General features: G+C 50.2%; 1 protein-coding gene across 2 annotated transcripts in view; it reads right to left on the reverse strand.

The window, feature by feature from the left end:
* LMO1 (LIM domain only 1) overlaps nt 1-20,828 on the reverse strand; it is a 119,129-nt gene that overhangs the window by 87,592 nt on the left and 10,709 nt on the right. Inside the window, exon 1 of one of the 2 annotated variants that reach the window (XM_069739896.1) lies at nt 12,754-13,229. The exons of the other annotated variant lie outside the window; for it this stretch is intronic. Within the exon in view, the coding sequence (XP_069595997.1) occupies nt 12,754-12,778 (25 nt within the window). The 5' untranslated portion in view covers nt 12,779-13,229. Of the gene's footprint in view, nt 1-12,753; nt 13,230-20,828 lie in introns of those variants that run through there. 2 annotated transcript variants of the gene reach the window in all.

Here is a 20,828-nt window from a genome sequence, read left to right on the forward strand (position 1 = left end):
GAAATTTCAACAAAGTCTTGATAGAAACATAACACCATCTGTAAAAAGCTGAAGGTGATGAGAGGAAGAGGATGGCTGCTACACATGGAGAATGATCCTACAAACACGTCACAATCCACTATACACGACCTCAAAAGGTGCAAGATGAAGGTTTTATAATGGCCCTCACAGTCCCCTGATCTGAGCATCATTGATAATCTGCGGCAAGACCTCAAAATAGCAGAGGAAGGAAGACGCCCCAGGAATCTCACAGAACCGGAAGAATTCTCCAAAGGAAGAATAGAGGAAAATCCCTCAAACAAGAATTGAACGACTCTTGTCTGGACAAAAAAGCGTTTACACAAGGACCAGATCGGCCGGCTGCCCATTGTCTCCCCCATACAGAAGGACCAGATCAGCCGGCTGCCCGCCATCTCCCCCATACACAAGGACCAGATCGGCCAGCTGCCCGCAGTCTCCCCATACACAAGGACCTGATCGTCCAACTGACCGCCGTCTCACCTATACACAAGGACCAGATCGTCCGGATGCCGGCTGTCTCCCCCATACACAAGGACCAGATCGGCCGGATGCCTGCCGTTTCCCCCATACACAAGGACCAGATCGGCCGGCTGCCCGCAGTCTCCCCATACACAAGGACCTGATCGTCCAATTGACCGCCGTCTCCCCCATACACAAGGACCAGATCGTCCGGATGCCGGCTGTCTCCCCCATACACAAGGACCAGATCGGCCGGATGCCTGCCGTTTCCCCCATACACAAGGACCAGATCGGCCGGCTGCCCGCAGTCTCCCCATACACAAGGACCTGATCGTCCAATTGACCGCCGTCTCCCCCATACACAAGGACCAGATCTTCCGGATGCCGGCTGTCTCCCCCCATACACAAGGACCAGATTGGCCGGATACCTGCCGTTTCCCCCATACACAAGGACCAGATCGGCCGGCTTCCTGCCATTTCCCCCATACACAAGGACCAGATCGTCCGGATGCCGGCTGTCTCCCCCATACACAAGGACCAGATCGGCCGGATGCCTGCCGCTTCCCCCATACACAAGGGCCAGATCGGCCGGCTTCCTGCCATCTCCCCCATACACAAGGACCAGATTGTCCGGATGCCGTCTGTCTTCCCCATACACAAGGACTAGATCGGCCGGCTGCCCGCCATCTCCTCCATACACAAGGACCAGATCGGCCGGCTTCCTGCCATCTCCCCCATACACAAGGACCAGATCGGCCGGATGCCTGCCGTTTCCCCCATACACAAGGACCAGATCGGCCGGCACACACTTCAGTAAGAGCTGCTCCAAGGATTGCTACAGAGGCAAATCAGAATCCCCACTTGACTGCAAAAGATCTTCAGAAAGATTTAGCAGACTCTGGAGTACATTGTTCTACTGTTCAGAGACACCTGCACAAATATGGCCTTTATGGAAGAGTCATCAGAAGAAAACCTCTTCTGCGTCCTCACCATAAAATTCAGTGTCAGAAGCATGCAAAAGAACATCTGAACAAACCTGATACATTATCGAAACAAGTCCTGATGAGAGAGGAGGTTAAAATAAAAATCTGTGGCCACAGTGATCAAATGTATGTGTGGAGAAAAGAACATCTCGCCAACCATTAAGCATGGGTGGTAGATCAATCAGGCTTTGGGGTTGTGTTGCAGCTAATAGCACAGAGTATAGAGAAAAATGGATTCAATGAAATTTCAACAAAGTCTTGATAGAAACATAACACCATCTGTAAAAAGCTGAAGGTGATGAGAGGAAGAGGATGGCTGCTACACATGGAGAATGATCCTACAAACACGTCACAATCCACTATACACGACCTCAAAAGGTGCAAGATGAAGGTTTTATAATGGCCCTCACAGTCCCCTGATCTGAGCATCATTGATAATCTGCGGCAAGACCTCAAAATAGCAGAGGAAGGAAGACGCCCCAGGAATCTCACAGAACCGGAAGAATTCTCCAAAGGAAGAATAGAGGAAAATCCCTCAAACAAGAATTGAACGACTCTTGTCTGGACAAAAAAGCGTTTACACAAGGACCAGATCGGCCGGCTGCCCATTGTCTCCCCCATACAGAAGGACCAGATCAGCCGGCTGCCCGCCATCTCCCCCATACACAAGGACCAGATCGGCCAGCTGCCCGCAGTCTCCCCATACACAAGGACCTGATCGTCCAACTGACCGCCGTCTCACCTATACACAAGGACCAGATCGTCCGGATGCCGGCTGTCTCCCCCATACACAAGGACCAGATCGGCCGGATGCCTGCCGTTTCCCCCATACACAAGGACCAGATCGGCCGGCTGCCCGCAGTCTCCCCATACACAAGGACCTGATCGTCCAATTGACCGCCGTCTCCCCCATACACAAGGACCAGATCGTCCGGATGCCGGCTGTCTCCCCCATACACAAGGACCAGATCGGCCGGATGCCTGCCGTTTCCCCCATACACAAGGACCAGATCGGCCGGCTGCCCGCAGTCTCCCCATACACAAGGACCTGATCGTCCAATTGACCGCCGTCTCCCCCATACACAAGGACCAGATCTTCCGGATGCCGGCTGTCTCCCCCCATACACAAGGACCAGATTGGCCGGATACCTGCCGTTTCCCCCATACACAAGGACCAGATCGGCCGGCTTCCTGCCATTTCCCCCATACACAAGGACCAGATCGTCCGGATGCCGGCTGTCTCCCCCATACACAAGGACCAGATCGGCCGGATGCCTGCCGCTTCCCCCATACACAAGGGCCAGATCGGCCGGCTTCCTGCCATCTCCCCCATACACAAGGACCAGATTGTCCGGATGCCGTCTGTCTTCCCCATACACAAGGACCAGATCGGCCGGCTGCCCGCCATCTCCTCCATACACAAGGACCAGATCGGCCGGCTTCCTGCCATCTCCCCCATACACAAGGACCAGATCGGCCGGATGCCTGCCGTTTCCCCCATACACAAGGACCAGATCGGCCGGCACACACTTCAGTAAGAGCTGCTCCAAGGATTGCTACAGAGGCAAATCAGAATCCCCACTTGACTGCAAAAGATCTTCAGAAAGATTTAGCAGACTCTGGAGTACATTGTTCTACTGTTCAGAGACACCTGCACAAATATGGCCTTTATGGAAGAGTCATCAGAAGAAAACCTCTTCTGCGTCCTCACCATAAAATTCAGTGTCAGAAGCATGCAAAAGAACATCTGAACAAACCTGATACATTATCGAAACAAGTCCTGATGAGAGAGGAGGTTAAAATAAAAATCTGTGGCCACAGTGATCAAATGTATGTGTGGAGAAAAGAACATCTCGCCAACCATTAAGCATGGGTGGTAGATCAATCAGGCTTTGGGGTTGTGTTGCAGCTAATAGCACAGAGTATAGAGAAAAATGGATTCAATGAAATTTCAACAAAGTCTTGATAGAAACATAACACCATCTGTAAAAAGCTGAAGGTGATGAGAGGAAGAGGATGGCTGCTACACATGGAGAATGATCCTACAAACACGTCACAATCCACTATACACGACCTCAAAAGGTGCAAGATGAAGGTTTTATAATGGCCCTCACAGTCCCCTGATCTGAGCATCATTGATAATCTGCGGCAAGACCTCAAAATAGCAGAGGAAGGAAGACGCCCCAGGAATCTCACAGAACCGGAAGAATTCTCCAAAGGAAGAATAGAGGAAAATCCCTCAAACAAGAATTGAACGACTCTTGTCTGGACAAAAAAGCGTTTACAAGGGGTGATACTTCTGCAGGCAAGCGGCAGCCGTGACATCTGCACTGCAGCATAATCACATGTGTACTGTGTATATAATTAATATGGTTGAGATTATCCTGATATTAAAAAAAAAAAACCATCCATTTGAAAATGGTGCCCGCCGCGCCTGAGCAGTAGTAGCTATCGATGTATATAGAGGTGATCTAATAGCTGCTACTGCGCAGGTGCCGGCGGTGCCATCTTGCTAAACAAAAAAAAATCTCCTCCTCCAAGATGGCGCCATCGGCGCCTCCGCAATAGCAGCTATTGGTGATCTGCAAAACCCCTAGTCCATGCCCTCATCATCTCCCGCCTTGACTACTGCAACCTCCTGCTCTGTGGCCTCCTCTCTAACACTCTCTCACCCCTCCAATTTATTCTAAACTCTGCTGCCCGACTAATCCACCTGTCCCCCACGTTATTCCCTGGCCTCTCCCCTCTGTCAATCTCTGCACTGGCTCCCCATCACCCAAAGACTCTACAACCCTAACCATGACGTACAAAGCCATCCACAACCTGTCTCCTCCATACATCTGTGACCTCGTCTCCCGCTACTTACCTGCACGCAACCTCCGATCCTCACAAGATCTCCTTCTCTACTCCCCTCTTATCTCCTCGCATCCAAGATTTCTCCCGTCCTTCCCCCCTACTCTGGAACGCTCTACCCCAACACATCAGACTCGCCTACCATAGAAACCTTCAAAAAGAACCTGAAGACCTACCTCTTCCGACAAGCCTATAACCTGCAGTAACCACCGATCGACCAAACCGCTGCATGACCAACTCTACCCGAAACTATTGTATCATCACCCATCCCGTGTAGATTGTGAGCCCTCGCGGGCAGGGTCCTCTCTCCTCCTGTATCCTCACCCATCCCTTGTAGATTGTGAGCCCTCGCGGGCAGGGTCCTCTCTCCTCCTGTACCCTCACCCGTCCATTGTAGATTGTGAGCCCTCGCGGGCAGGGTCCTCTCTCCTCCTGTACCCTCACCCGTCCATTGTAGATTGTGAGCCCTAGCGGGCAGGGTCCTCTCTCCTCCTGTATCCTCACCCGTCCCTTGTAGATTGTGAGCCCTCGCGGGCAGGGTCCTCTCTCCTACTGTATCCTCACCCATCCCTTGTAGATTGTGAGCCCTTGCGGGCAGGGTCCTCTCTCCTACTGTATCCTCACCCATCCCTTGTAGATTGTGATCCCTCGCGGGCAGGGTCCTCTCTCCTACTGTATCCTCACCCATCCCTTGTAGATTGTGAGCCCTCGCGGGCAGGGTCCTCTCTCCTACTGTATCCTCACCCATCCCTTGTAGATTGTGAGCCCTCGCGGGCAGGGTCCTCTCTCCTCCTGTATTCTCACCCATCCCTTGTAGATTGAAAGCCCTCGCGGGCAGGGTCATCTCTCCTACTGTATCCTCACCCATCCCTTGTAGATTGTGAGCCCTCGCGGGCAGGGTCCTCTCTCCTCCTGTATCCTCACCCATCCCTTGTAGATTGTGAGCCCTCGTGGGCAAGGTCCTCTCTTCTCCTGTATCCTCACCCATCCTGTGTAGATTGTGAGCCCTCGCGGGCAGGGTCCTCTCTCCTCCTGTACACTCACCCATCCCTTGTAGATTGTGAGCCCTCGCGGGCAGGGTCCTCTCTCCTCCTGTACCCTCACCCGTCCATTGTAGATTGTGAGCCCTAGCGGGCAGGGTCCTCTCTCCTCCTGTATCCTCACCCGTCCCTTGTAGATTGTGAGCCCTCGCGGGCAGGGTCCTCTCTCCTACTGTATCCTCACCCATCCCTTGTAGATTGTGAGCCCTTGCGGGCAGGGTCCTCTCTCCTACTGTATCCTCACCCATCCCTTGTAGATTGTGAGCCCTCGCGGGCAGGGTCCTCTCTCCTACTGTATCCTCACCCATCCCTTGTAGATTGTGAGCCCTCGCAGGCAGGGTCCTCTCTCCTACTGTATCCTCACCCATCCCTTGTAGATTGTGAGCCCTCGCGGGCAGGGTCCTCTCTCCTCCTGTATTCTCACCCATCCCTTGTAGATTGAAAGCCCTCGCGGGCAGGGTCCTCTCTCCTACTGTATCCTCACCCATCCCTTGTAGATTGTGAGCCCTCGCGGGCAGGGTCCTCTCTCCTCCTGTATCCTCACCCATCCCTTGTAGATTGTGAGCCCTCGTGGGCAGGGTCCTCTCTTCTCCTGTATCCTCACCCATCCCGTGTAGATTGTGAGCCCTCGCGGGCAGGGTCCTCTCTCCTCCTGTATCCTCACCCATCCCTTGTAGATTGTGAGCCCTCGCGGGCAGGGTCCTCTCTCCTGCTGTATCCTCACATGTCCCGTGTAGATTGTGAGCCCTCGCGGGCAGGGTCCTCTCTCCTCCTGTATCCTCACCCATCCCTTGTAGATTGTGAGCCCTCGCGGACAGTGTCCTCTCTCCTACTGTATCCTCACCCATCCCTTGTAGATTGTGAGCCCTCGCGGGCAGGGTCCTCTCTCCTCCTGTATACTCACCCATCCCTTGTAGATTGTGAGCCCTCGCGGGCAGGGTCCTCTCTCCTCCTGTATCCTCACCCATCCCTTGAAGATTGTGAGCCCTCGCGGGCAGGGTCCTCTCTCCTGCTGTATCCTCACCCATCCCTTGTAGACTGTGAGCCCTCGCGGGCAGGGTCCTCTCTCCTGCTGTATCCTCACATGTCCCGTGTAGATTGTGAGCCCTCGCGGGCAGGGTCCTCTCTCCTCCTGTACCAGTTGTGACTTGTATTGAGTAAGATTATTTCACTTGTTTTTATTATGTACACCACTCCTCACATGTAATAAATGGTGCTATAATGATAAATAATAATACTAATAACCCCTGTTACTATGTTGCTCATTGCTGCCTCGTACACAGCAGTATCACACACCGCAGTACAGACTATGCGGATTATTTGTGCGTCGCCCTATGACGCGCAGTGCTGTGTATTACATTGGTGATATATAAGTATCGTAATGTTGCGTCTGTCCTGTTGGTTATGATTACATCTGTAGCTCCAACATATTCTGCAGCGCTGTACAGAGGGGAGGTCAAGCGCCAGGCTGCCTCCCCAAGTACAGGGGCAGTGAGCAAGACGTTACATTATGGCAAGACGGGTGTCAATGAGCCAGCAACATCCACGAGAAGACCATCAGGCTAAGTCCAGGACCCCACCCCCATAGTGACTGCATTGTCCCCTCCAAAGCCAGAAAATAAGAAAGTAATAAGAGGAACAATGTAACAGATGAAAGTGATATCAAGCAGGAAAAAGAAATAGAAAATAATAAAGACACAAAAAGACACAAAAAAAGGTAATCACAATAGTAAAAAAGCAAAAGGAAAAATGGAAAGTGAATGATGCTAATAACATTAGTATGAAGGGACGACGCTAACACATCAGTCTTCGTGGCGCTGCGGCCGTCTGCTGGATTCTCTCGTGTCGTATCTTTGGCATTTTATGCTATTTTTAATATTAAACTTGAATAAAAGATTTTGCTGTAATAAAAAAATTTGGAAAAAATCTGCAACAAAAATTGCTACAAATTGCGGTGTAATGTGGCCCCACACCGGTACATGGGTGTAATGTGGCCCCACACCGGTACATGGGTGTAATGTGGCCCCACACCGGTACATGGGTATAATGTGGCCCCACACCGGTACGTGGGAGTAATGTGGCCCCACCCCGGTACATGGGTGTAATGTGGCCCCACACCGGTACATGGGAGTAATGTGGCCCCACACCGGCACATGGGTGTAATGCGGCCCCACACCGGCACATGGGTGTGTGTAATGCGGCCCCACACCGGTACATGGGAGTAATGTGGCCCCACACCAGTACATGGGTGTAATGCGGCCCCACACTGGTACATGGGTGTAATGCGGCCCCACACCGGTACATGGGTGTAATGCGGCCCCACACCGGTACATGGGTGTAATGTGGCCCCACACCGGTACATGGGTGTAATGTGGCCCCACACCGGTACATGGGTGTAATGTGGCCCCACACCGGTACATGGGTGTAATGTGGCCCCACACCGGTACATGGGTGTAATGTGGCTCCACACCGGTACATGGGTGTAATGTGGCTCCACACCGGTACATGGGTGTAATGTGGCTCCACACCGGTACATGGGTGTAATGTGGCCCCACACCGGTACATGGGTGTAATGTGGCCCCACACCGGTACATGGGTGTAATGTGGCTCCACACCGGTACATGGGTGTAATGTGGCCCCACACCGGTACATGGGTGTAATGTGGCCCCACACCGGTACATGGGTGTAATGTGGCCCCACACCGGTACATGGGTGTAATGTGGCCCCACACCGGTACATGGGTGTAATGTGGCCCCACAGTGACACTGGGCTGCAATACACAGACGCCTGAACGTCTCCATGATATGGCACCATATGGTGCAGTGGGTAGCAGCACAGCGCCCGTCTATGGTGCCGACATAGGGTGAGGCTTCTCCATCTGAGACGATATTCAGGTTTCTTATTATCAGGCTGTGTGCACACGTTGCGGACTCGCAGCAGTTTTCTCTGAGTTTACAATACCATGTAAACCTATGGAAAACAAAATCTGCAGTGCCCATGCTGCGGAATATACCGCGCGGAAACGCTGCGCTGTTTATTCCGCAGCATGTTCATTCTTTTTGCAGATTCCACAGCTGTTCACACCTGCTCCATAATAGGAATCTGCAGGTGTAAAATCACAGGTGAAATCCACACAAAAATCACGGTAAATCAGCGGTAATTCTGCAGGAAATCCACAGTGCGGTTTACCTGCGGATTTACCAAAATCAGTCTGGAAAAATCGGCAGAGTAATCCGCAGCGTGTGCACATGGCCTAAATGATCTGTAATAAAATGTAATATATACTGACAACACCACATCTGTGGACACGGCGGGGTTGGGTGTCGGCAGGGTCGCCATATAAGCGCCCCACATGTCACATGGTGACGGCGGGGGTATTTGTGGAGATATTTTGGGCGATCGCCCGGCGGCACCGTCTCCGGGGCTGCAGCCTCCTGTACAGAATATATGATGTATGGAATCAAAAATCAATTGTTACAATTAACCTGATGAGAATGTTACTTTTTATCTGTGGGAAATCTCCATAAATTTATCTTCTGTATTAACCCCAGCAGTGCCAGGAGCAGTGACAGCCGAGCGCCTCTTACCCTCATCCTAATGGAGACAGATCTCATGGACACAAAAGCAATTAATGGATCCAAGATTGATGACAGACAGATCTTAAAGGGACATAGTAAAGTTAGCCAGGCTGAAAAAAGACATTTGTCCATCCAGTTCAGCCTATATTCCATCATAATAAATCCCCAGATCTACGTCCTTCTACAGAACCTAATAATTGTATGATACAATATTGTTCTGCTCCAGGAAGACATCCAGGCCTCTCTTGAACCCCTCGACTGAGTTCGCCATCACCACCTCCTCAGGCAAGCAATTCCAGATTCTCACCGCCCTAACAGTAAAGAATCCTCTTCTATGTTGGTGGAAAAACCTTCTCTCCTCCAGACGCAAAGAATGCCCCCTTGTGCCCGTCACCTTCCTTGGTATAAACAGATCCTCAGCGAGATATTTGTATTGTCCCCTTATATACATGGTTATTAGATCGCCCCTCAGTCGTCTTTTTTCTAGACTGAATAATCCTAATTTCGCTAATCTATCTGGGTATTGTAGTTCTCCCATCCCCTTTATTAATTGTGTTGCCCTCCTTTGTACTCTCTCTAGTTCCATTATATCCTTCCTGAGCACCGGTGCCCAAAACTGGACACAGTACACGTCTTTTCTCATTGTGCAGGTTTCCTCAGTTATCAGTCACTGACAGCAGGACAGGTGACTACAATCTATTACTCCCTGTTATCAGCCATTACTGGGAGAGTATCACTCCCAATATCACTCTCAGCATCTCTCCCAGTATCACTCCCGGCATCTCTCCCAGTATCACTCCCGGCATCTCTCCCAGTATCTCTCCCAATATCACTCTCAGCATCTCTCCCAGTATCACTCCCGGCATCTATCCCGGTATCACTCTCAGCATCTGTCCCAGTATCACTCTCAGCATCTCTCCCAGTATCACTCTCAGCATCTCTCCCAGTATCACTCCCGGCATCTCTCCCAGTATCTCTCCCAATATCACTCTCAGCATCTCTCCCAGTATCACTCCCGGCATCTATCCCGGTATCACTCTCAGCATCTGTCCCAGTATCACTCTCAGCATCTCTCCCAGAATCACTCTCAGCATCTCTCCCAGTATCACTCCTGGCATCTCTCCCAGTATCACTCTCAGCATCTCTCCCAGAATCACTCTCAGCATCTCTCCCAGTATCTCTCCCAGTATCACTCTCAGCATCACTACCGGCATCTCTCCCAGCATCTCTCCCAGTATCACTCTCAGCATTTCTCCCAGAATCACTCTCAGCATCTCTCCCGGTATCTCTCCCAGTATCACTCTCAGCATCTCTCCCAGAATCACTCTCAGCATCACTCCCGGCATCTCTCCCAGCATCACTCTCAGCATCTCTCCCAGAATCACTCTCAGCATCTCTCCCAGAATCACTCTCAGCATCTCGCCCGGTATCACTCTCAGCATCTCTCCCAGCATCACTCTCAGCATCTGTCCCAGTATCACTCCCAGTATCAATCCTGGCATCTCTCCCAGCATCACTCTCAGCATCTCTCCCAGAATCACTCTCAGCATCTCTCCCGGTATCTCTCCCAGCATCTCTCCCAGCATCACTCTCAGCATCTCTCCCAGAATCACTCTCAGCATCTCTCCCAGAATCACTCTCAGCATCTCGCCCGGTGTCACTCCCGGCATCTCTCCCAGCATCACTCTCAGCATCTCTCCCAGAATCACTCTCAGCATCTCGCCCGGTATCACTCCCGGCATCTCTCCCAGTATCACTCTCAGCATCTCTCCCAGCATCACTCTCAGCATCTGTCCCAGTATCACTCCCAGTATCACTCCCAGCATCTCTCCCAGAATCACTCTCAGCATCTCTCCCGGTATCTCTCCCAGCATCACTCTCAGCATCTCTCCCAGAATCACTCCCAGCATCTCTCCCGGTATCTCTCCCAGCATCTCTCCCAGCATCACTCTCAGCATCTCTCCCAGAATCACTCTCAGCATCTCTCCCAGAATCACTCTCAGCATCTCGCCCGGTGTCACTCCCGGCATCTCTCCCAGCATCACTCTCAGCATCTCTCCCAGAATCACTCTCAGCATCTCTCCCAGAATCACTCTCAGCATCTCGCCCGGTATCACTCCCGGCATCTCTCCCAGTATCACTCTCAGCATCTCTCCCAGCATCACTCTCAGCATCTGTCCCAGTATCACTCCCAGTATCACTCCCAGCATCTCTCCCAGAATCACTCTCAGCATCTCTCCCAGAATCACTCTCAGCATCTCTCCAAGAATCACTCTCAGCATCTCTCCCAGTATCACTCCTGGCATCTCTCCCAGTATCACTCCCAGTATCACTCTCAGCATCTCTCCCAGAATCACTCTCAGCATCTCGCCCGGTATCACTCCCAGCATCTCTCCCGGTATCACTCTCAGCATCTCTCCCAGTATCACTCCCAGCATCTCTCCCAGAATCACTCTCAGCATCTCTCCCAGAATCACTCTCAGCATCTCGCCCGGTATCACTCCCGGCATCTCTCCCAGCATCTCTCCCAGCATCACTCTCAGCATCTCTCCCAGAATCACTCTCAGCATCTCGCCCGGTATCACTCTCAGCATCTCGCCCGGTATCACTCCCGGCATCTCTCCCAGCATCACTCTCAGCATCTCTCCCAGAATCACTCTCAGCATTTCGCCCGGTATCACTCCCGGCATCTCTCCCAGAATCACTCTCAGCATCTCTCCCAGAATCACTCCCAGCATCACTCCCAGCATCACTCCCAGCATCACTCTCAGCATTACTCCCAGCATCACTCCCAGCATCACTCCCAGCATCACTCCCAGCATCTCTCCCAGTATCACTCCCGACATCTCTCCCAGTATCACTCCCGGCATCTCTCCCAGCATCACTCCCAGAATCACTCCCGACATCTCTCCCAGTATCACTCCCGGCATCTCTCCCAGAATCACTCCCGACATCTCTCCCAGTATCACTCCCGGCATCTCTCCCAGAATCACTCCCGACATCTCTCCCAGTATCACTCCCAGCATCACTCTCAACATCTGTCCCAGTATCACTCTCAGCATCTCTCCCAGAATCACTCTCAGCATCTCTCCCAGAATCACTCTCAGCATCTCTCCCAGTATCACTCTCAGCATCTCTCCCAGTATCACTCTCAGCATCTCTCCCAGTATCACTCTCAGCATCTCTCCCAGTATCACTCCCAGTATCACTCCGTAATTGCCGTCTCTTCCCCTCAATCACTTGACGATTTAGTAAATTTGCCGGATATATAATTCAGTCCATTAAATGGAAAAATAACTTGCAGAAAGCACTTTAACTTCCAGATCCCTGGGAAAAAATCCCAGTTACTTAGAGGAGGAGGAGGATGGGGGTGATGATCATCTAGGTGATCTCACTACAACTTTAGAGCAGACATATGGTGGGAGGAGGAGGAGGAGGGGGACAATTCTGTGCTCATTAACCCCGTCCTCCTTCTAAATTTAAAATGGAAATGTCCTTACAGTAAATCCACTGAGCTCCAGAAACAGGTCGGTGGGAGCTGTCGGCTTTTAGGGACTAATGTCGGCTTTTAGGGACTAATGTTGACTTTCTGGCCATGGAGCGAATATGGAGATAAGCGGCGGAGTGGACGGAGCGGGATCAGCTGTCGCCCCCACAATTTACAGCTTTAAAGGGGCCATTGTTATGTGAGATAAAAACAAACAGAAGAAGCCACGCCGGCAGCGGCATCAATATTCATCCCGGCCGTATTTACATATATATTGAAGAGCATCTGTAAAGCATCACGGAGGTCGCCGGCAGCAGCAGCAGCCCACCTACCGTCCTCCTTGTCTAGCACCATCATTTCAGGAGTCCGTCCCGAGGTCACTGCTCGATCTCCGACACAACTCCGGGTAACCAGCAATGGTGAACCGCAGGGGCCGGGCAGAGCGTCCGCAGGTGCCGGGCAAAGTCCGCAGGAGGCCGGCCAGAGCGTCCGCAGGAGGCCGGGCAGAGCGTCCGCAGGGGCCGGGCAGAGAGTCCGCAGGAGGCCGGGCAGAGAGTCCACAGGGGCCGGGCAGAGAGTCCACAGGCGTCGGGCAGAGAGTCCACAGGGGTCGGGCAGAGAGTCCGCAGGTGCTGGGCAGAGTCTGCAGGCGGCCGGGTAGAGCGTCCACAGGAGGCCAGGCAGAGAGTCCGCAGGGGCCGGGCAGAGTCTGCAGGGGCCGGGCAGAGAGTCTGCAGGAGGCCGGGCAGAGAGTCCACAGGGGCTGGGCAGAGTCCACAGGGGCTGGGCAGAGCGTCCACAGGGGCCGGGCAGAGTCCGCAGGGGCCGGGCAGAGAGTCCACAGGGGCCGGGCAGAGAGTCCGCAAGAGGCCCGGCAGAGCGTCCGCAGGAGGCAGAGCGTCCGCAGGGGCCGGGCAGAGCGTCCACTGTCGCCGCCAACCACTGGCTCTCTGATTACCCACTTGTCCTGCCTGGGGGCCTCAGATTGATGACATCCCGAAGGGGCCGGGCAGAGCGTCCGCAGGAGGCAGAGTGTCCGCAGGGGCTGGGCAGAGCGTCCGCAGGAGGCAGAGTGTCCGCAGGGGCTGGGCAGAGCGTCCGCAGGAGGCAGAGCGTCCGCAGGAGGCAGAGTGTCCGCAGGGGCTGGGCAGAGCGTCCGCAGGAGGCAGAGTGTCCGCAGGGGCCGGGCAGAGCGTCCGCAGGAGGCAGAGTGTCCGCAGGGGCCGGGCAGAGCGTCCACCGTCGCTGCCAACCACTGGCTCTGATTACCCACTTGTCCTGCTCGGAGGCCTCAGATTGGTGACATCCCGCAGGGAAGCGCTTCACGAGCACAAAGCGATCTCGCCCCAGTCCTCCGGGAGCAGCGGAGCTCAGGGCTCTGCCGGGAACCGCCGACCACAACCATCTGTCCCCGGAGCGGCCGCTGCTTCACCCGTGTCTGCCCCCGGTGACGGCTGGATCCTTCCCCGAGACACCCGGCAGCGAAGCTCACAATCAACCAAAGCGAAGAAAAGGGGGAAAAGAAGTAGAAGGAGTCGCGGAGGAGCCGGTGCCGCCGCCGGTCTCGGTGCTGCCGCCGGTGTTGCCGCCGGTCTCGGTGCCGCCGCCGCTGGTCCCGGTGCCGCCGCCGATGCTGCCGCTGGTCCCGGTGCCGCCGCCGGTGTTGCCGCTGGTCCCGGTGCCGCCGCTGGTCTCGGTGCCGCCGCTGGTCCCGGTGCCGCCGCTGATCCCGGTGCTGCCGCCGGTGTTGCCGCTGGTCCCGGTGCCGCCGCTGGTCTCGGTGCCGCCGCTGGTCCCGGTGCCGCCGCTGGTCCCGATGCTGCCGCCGGTGTTGCCGCTGGTCCCGGTGCCGCCGCTGGTCTCGGTGCCGCCGCTGGTCCCGGTGCCGCCGCTGGCCTCGGTGCCGCCGCCAGTCCCGGTGCTGCCGCCTGTGTCCTCAGCTTTGTACTCGTCTCCTGCTGCTGGATACATCCACGGCTCTTCCCATAGACCTTCATTAGTGACACGGGGACTGAGCGGCTCAGAGGCGCCACCTGCCGCCCGCACCGCGCTATCACCGCCGCCAGTGCTGGGACAACGCGGAGCTCAACGGACGCTTCTTGTTGATGTAAATAAGAAACTGTAACATTAAACAACAATGTATCAATTCTCCCTCCTGATCATCAGCAGCAAAAGTGACTGCACCGGAGGTAAATCTACAGTCAGAGGCTCATTCCAAGGCAGAGCTAGCACTTCTCACAGCTGAGGGTTTGTTACAATTACTCCACCTGCACCGTTCTGCCCAGGATACATTTTGCCTTCACTGATACTAAGGTCACCAGACAATTTATTTTATTCTGGACAGATTCTCAAAAAATCTCAATGTTTTGATGGACACATTGAAAAACTGCACTAAATCCTTATAATTCTAAGTGATCGTCTGCAGCCCAGAACCCTGATCTCAGCCATCAGTCGCTGTCACTAGAAACTGGAAAAGGAGAATTACAGACAAAATTATCTGGAGAAATTTCTTTGGCTTCAAAAAAATCAAAGGCAGAATAATGTAGAATGGAGATGTGAAAAATATTATGTGTAGATCCCGAGCTTTAGGATCCTAGATCCCGAGCTTTAGGATCCAGTGACTGGATGTCTCCAGGGAGATCCCAAGTTTTCCTTCTCCCATGATCCCGGGTAAAGGGACTAACATCCAGGCTGTGCTTCAGTCGCTGTCAGTCACACGGTCCCTACAGGCCCCTCCCCTTTCTGCAAGCCCCCCTTTCTGCAGACCACTCCCCTTTCTACAGGCCCATCCCCTTTCTGCAGGCCCCTCCCCTTTCTGTAGGTCCCTCCCCTTTCTACAAGCCCCTTCTTTCTGCAGGCCCCTCCCCTTTCTACAAGCCCCTTATGCAGGCCCCTCCCCTTTCTGCAGGCCCCTCCCCTTTCTGCAGGCCCCTCCTCTCAGTCCCTGATGCTTATATGAGCAGAGCTGTAGTGTAAAGCATGGAGGAATGTAGCCCGCCTGAGCCTTTGATGAGACGGGGGTCTTTAGAGGAGGTCTACAGAAAGCAGTTGCATTCACCGCTCGTGGCCGTGTCCTAACACGTTACTTTCTTTCTAGTCCACTTTCTATTGGTCGGTAATCTGACCATAAAGACAATTGTGGAATCCATAATCGCCATAATCGGGCTTTCTCTGAAATCTCATTTATTCCACCAGCAATGATGAGATTGGATGATGACGATGATGATGGGACGGCTGCGATCATTCACACCTGCCCGACATATTCCCCAGGTGGAAGCGCAGCGCCTCCCCCACCGCCACAATCTAGGGAACATCTATGGTTAGAATTAGTTGCTGTTTTTCATAAAGCAAATTCTAGGTGCCGCAGCCTATTAACAAATCCCCCGAGACGTTCCTGACAAGCGTAATGTATGAGGCGGCGCGCACACAACATCTGGCAACATAGTGACCGGGTAATTAGCAAGAAAAAGTCCGAAGAACAAGAAAAAGAGGAATATGTATTAATGTTACAGCTATTTATAATGCATAACTTTCCTGGGGGCAGCTGCTATGGACGTATATACTTCCCCCCATGTTGTTTGTATACATGGGGTATATATGGGATACATAGGGGGTATATATGGGGTATACATGGTGTACATAGGGGTATATATGGAGTACATAGAGGGTACGTATACATATGGCAGCTGCAATGAATTAGAAATAATGCTCAGAAAAGTGTCAATAAACAAACACTCTCTAGGTATTACCCATCCCCCACAGACCAGAGAGTGACAGGGGAGCTGTGCACAGAAATGAATGATAATGAGATTACTCTGCTGACCCCGCCCTCTAATGATAATGAGATGACTCTGCTGACCCCGCCCTCTAATGATAATGAGATGACTCTGCTGACCCCACCCTCCAATGATAATGAGATGACTCTGCTGACCCCGCCCTCTAATGATAATGAGATGACTCTGCTGACCCCGCCCTCCAATGATAATGAGATTACTCTGCTGACCCCGCCCTCTAATGATAATGAGATGACTCTGCTGACCCCGCCCTCTAATGATAATGAGATGACTCTGCTGACCCCACCCTCCAATGATAATGAGATGACTCTGCTGACCCCGCCCTCTAATGATAATGAGATGACTCTGCTGACCCCGCCCTCCAATGATAATGAGATGACTCTGCTGACCCCGCCCTCTAATGATAATGAGATGACTCTGCTGACCCCGCCCTCCAATGATAATGAGATTACTCTGCTGACCCCGCCCTCTAATGATAATGACATGACTCTGCTGACCCTGCCCTCTAATGATAATTAGATGACTCTGCTGACCCCGCCCTCCAATGATAATGAGATGACTCTGCTGACCCTGCCCTCTAATGATAATTAGATGACTCTGCTGACCCCACCCTCCAATGATAATGAGATTACTCTGCTGACCCCGCCCTCTAATGATAATGAGATGACTCTGCTGACCCCGCCCTCTTATGATAATGAGATGACTCTGCTGACCCCGCCCTCCAATGATAATGAGATGACTCTGCTGACCCTGCCCTCTAATGATGAGGACTCTGCTGACCCCGCCCTCCAATGATAATGAAATGACTGCTGACCCCGCCCTCTAATGATAATGAGATGACTCTGCTGACCCTGCCCTCTAATGATAATGAGATGACTCTGTTGACCCCGCCCTCTAATGATAAGATGATTCTGCTCACCCCACCCTCTATTGATAATAATGACATGACTCTGCTGACCCTGTCCTCTAGTGAAAATAAGATGACTCTGCTGACCCCTCCCTCTAATGATAATGACATGAGTGCTGACCCCACCCTCTAATGATAATAAGATGACTCTGCTGACCCCTCCCTCTAATGATAATGACATGAGTGCTGACCCCACCCTCTAATGATAATAAGATGACTCTGCTGACCCTGTCCTCTAAAGAAAATAAGATGACTCTGCTGACCCCTCCCTCTAATGATAATGACATGAGTGCTGACCCCACCCTCTAATGATAATAAGATGACTCTGCTGACCCTGCCCTCTAATGATAATGACATGACTGCTGACCCCACCCTCTAATGATAATAAGATGACTCTGCTGACCCCACCCTCTAATGATAAGATGACTCTGCTGACCCCTCCCTCTAATGATAATAAGATGACTCTGCTGACCCTGCCCTCTAATGATAATAAGATGACTCTGCTGACCCTGCCCTCTAATGGTAATAAGATCACTCTGCAGGCTCTGCCCCAGTCTATACAGTAAAACTGAAAAATAACCTGCAGAATACAGAGTGCCCATTTGCTGTGTGCTATGAGCAGAACCTAGAACACACATAAGGATTTCCATGGCGCCAAATTAAAATAAGAATTACAAACGCAAAACTGTTCAGTTTTCAGGCAATGGATCCTTTTTATGGCAGTAATGTACGTGTCCAACTTAAAAGAAAACGTTCAAAAATGAAACATGGCAAAAGTTTATTCCATCGGGACATTTATGGAATCTTGTGGATTTGCGATGAATGGGAAAGAATCACCTAATACTAAATATTCACATTTCTCAGTAAAGAGAAAATAAATATAAAATAACAATATAAATTAGGAAAAAAAGAGATTTTTTTTTCTCCAATTTCAGCCTCCAGATTCTACATGATGTAAAATTGACTTTATCTGATGAATTTATTCCCAGCTCTCATCTCTGGCTCCATTCACTGACATTTAATAAAAGTACCTGAATATTTCTTGTCTCCCCCTCAGCTGTGCCTCCCCAGTCCTGACATGTGTGCAAGCAACATTTACATTACAATGTTTCACCCTGCATGAGACCAGTTACTGCAAAAACTCTGAGCAATGTTCCACATTCCCACTTGCAGGTTTTCTTCAGTATTGTGTGTGAATACTTGCAGCTAAAAGAGAATATGTCAGCAGGTCTTTGCAAACTAATCTGAGAGCAGCAAAATGTAGAGAAAGAGATCCTGATTCCAGCTATGTGTCACTTGCTGGGCGGTGTGCTGGAACACAATTATTGTGTTATCAGCAGGAAAATATCACTGCAAGACTAGTTCTCAGGTGCACATTAGTCCAGCTAAACTTTGTAACCCCACCCCCACCACTGATTGGCAGCTTGCTAAGACTGTACACAGAGCTGCCAGCCAATCAGGTGTGTGGGCGGGGTTATACAGAGCTCAGCATTCTGAGCATTGCTACATCTATAGCAGAGAAAACAGAGATTTTATCAAAATTGCAGCAAGCAGTCCAGTAAGTGACATATCGCTGGAATCAGGGTCTCAGCTCCTACATGGTGCTACTCTCAGATTACATAGAAAAAACCTGCTGACAGTTTCCATTTAAAGCCAAGCATGGAATATTGACAAAGTAAAAGTATAATGGAGACATTTACTTCTCCTTCACATTTTGGAGACTCTATTAGTTATATGCTTTAATAAATCAACAGTGCACGTGAGGATAAGACATTTTGCAATGCATCTAATTGGAGAAAATTACCTTTTTCCTTGTCACTTTTTGCCTGCTGCACTGATGATTCACTCTCCAAATCTGCTCAGATCTGTCTACAAATCTGTCTGCAACAAAGGATCAGATTACACCTGCTGCTATATATATTATATATAAAACTGTGGAGAGGATCTGGAAAAACTGCAGGGTACAAGTCATATAATGGCCACAAATAATGTTATTCTCATGTACTCTAAAAAAAAAAAATAGATAATGAAAAAATATGGTCAAAAGTTTGGATTTCCCATTATAAGTGTAAAAAATAAAAAGTAATAATTATAATTTAAAAAAAAAAAGAAGAAAAATAATCATAAATACATGAAATAAATAAAAATGAAATCCAGTGTAACCTCTCCACGCGATCATCTCTAGAACCAGATCTTCCGATATCCCGACCCGATGCCTGGTGATAATGTGCCAGCGCCCCCTTATCTGTGCTGGCGAACCCCCCTAGGAGACCATCATATAAGAAAAGCGAAGAGGCGTCCCTGGAATAATAACCCCTGACCATCTCCATGATGTTAGACCCGGTGATGAGATCAGTGCTTCTGATGACATGATAGAACATGTTGTATAATAGCGCTGTCGGCTCGCGCTTTATTCCGCAGCTTCTACGGACGGGTTACAACTTTGCCTTGTGGCGGCCTCTGGCAGGGACAGGGTTAACTCTATGCGGTGGTTTCTCTCGGTACATGTAACTAATCGTGTTGTTGCTGCTCGTCTGTGTGACATAAAGGCGAGTGACAGGTTTACGAGGCATCGTAATAAGTCAAATATTTCCACATAAAGATTACTCTGCCCCAAAATAAAAGGATTCTGCCAAGTCCGGTTTTATACGAAACAAACAAAAGAGCGAGCGATGCCGTCCGACTGCGAGGCTCATAAAAACGGGTCTGAGCTTTATAGAAGAAAGATAATTAGAAAAATATGTAAAGGGAAATGATATTTTGTGAGACAGATAATAGATAGATGATATATAGATAATAGATAGATTATAGATGGATAATAGATAACTATCTATCATCTATCTATTATCTATCTATCATCTATCTATTATCTATCTATCATCTATCTATTATCTATCTATCTATTATTTATCACCTATCATATATCTATTATCTATCTATCTATCTATATCCATCTATTATCTTATCTATTATCTATTATCCATCTATAATCTATCTATTATCTATATATCATCTAATAGATAGAAAATAGATAGATAATAGATAGATAATAGATGGATAATAGATAATAGATAGATAATAGATGGATAACAGATAAGATAATAGATGGATATAGATAGATAGATAATTGATAGATAATAGATATATGATAGGTGATAAATAATAGATAGATGATAGATAGATGATAGATAGATAATAGATGGATAATAGATAGAAAATAGATAATAGATAGATAATACATGGATAGTAGGTGATAGATAATACATTATAGATAATAGATAGATAATTGATAGATAACAGATAATAGATGATAGATAATAGAGAGATAATAGATGCTAGATAAATAATAGATAGATGATAGGTAGATAATAGATGATATATAGATAATAGATAGATTATAGAAAGATAATAGATAATAGATTATAGATAATAGATCGATAATATCAGCGATGCTCTAGGAGTGCTGAACGCTTATGGAGGACAACTCGCACACCAGAAGACTTCATACACTTCAAATTTATGTTAAGGACATATAACTCTGCCCTTCACCTCGCCAAACAGACCTACTACACCACTCTGATATCCTCACTATCCAACAAACCCAAGAAACTTTTTGATACCTTTCACTCCCTCCTCAAGCACAAGCCCCTATCACAGACATTTGTGCTGATGACCTGGCCTCCCACTTTATAGAGAAAATAGACAA

This window comes from Ranitomeya imitator, chromosome 9, assembly GCF_032444005.1.
Source record: "Ranitomeya imitator isolate aRanImi1 chromosome 9, aRanImi1.pri, whole genome shotgun sequence".
NCBI classification, from domain to species: domain Eukaryota; kingdom Metazoa; phylum Chordata; class Amphibia; order Anura; family Dendrobatidae; genus Ranitomeya; species Ranitomeya imitator.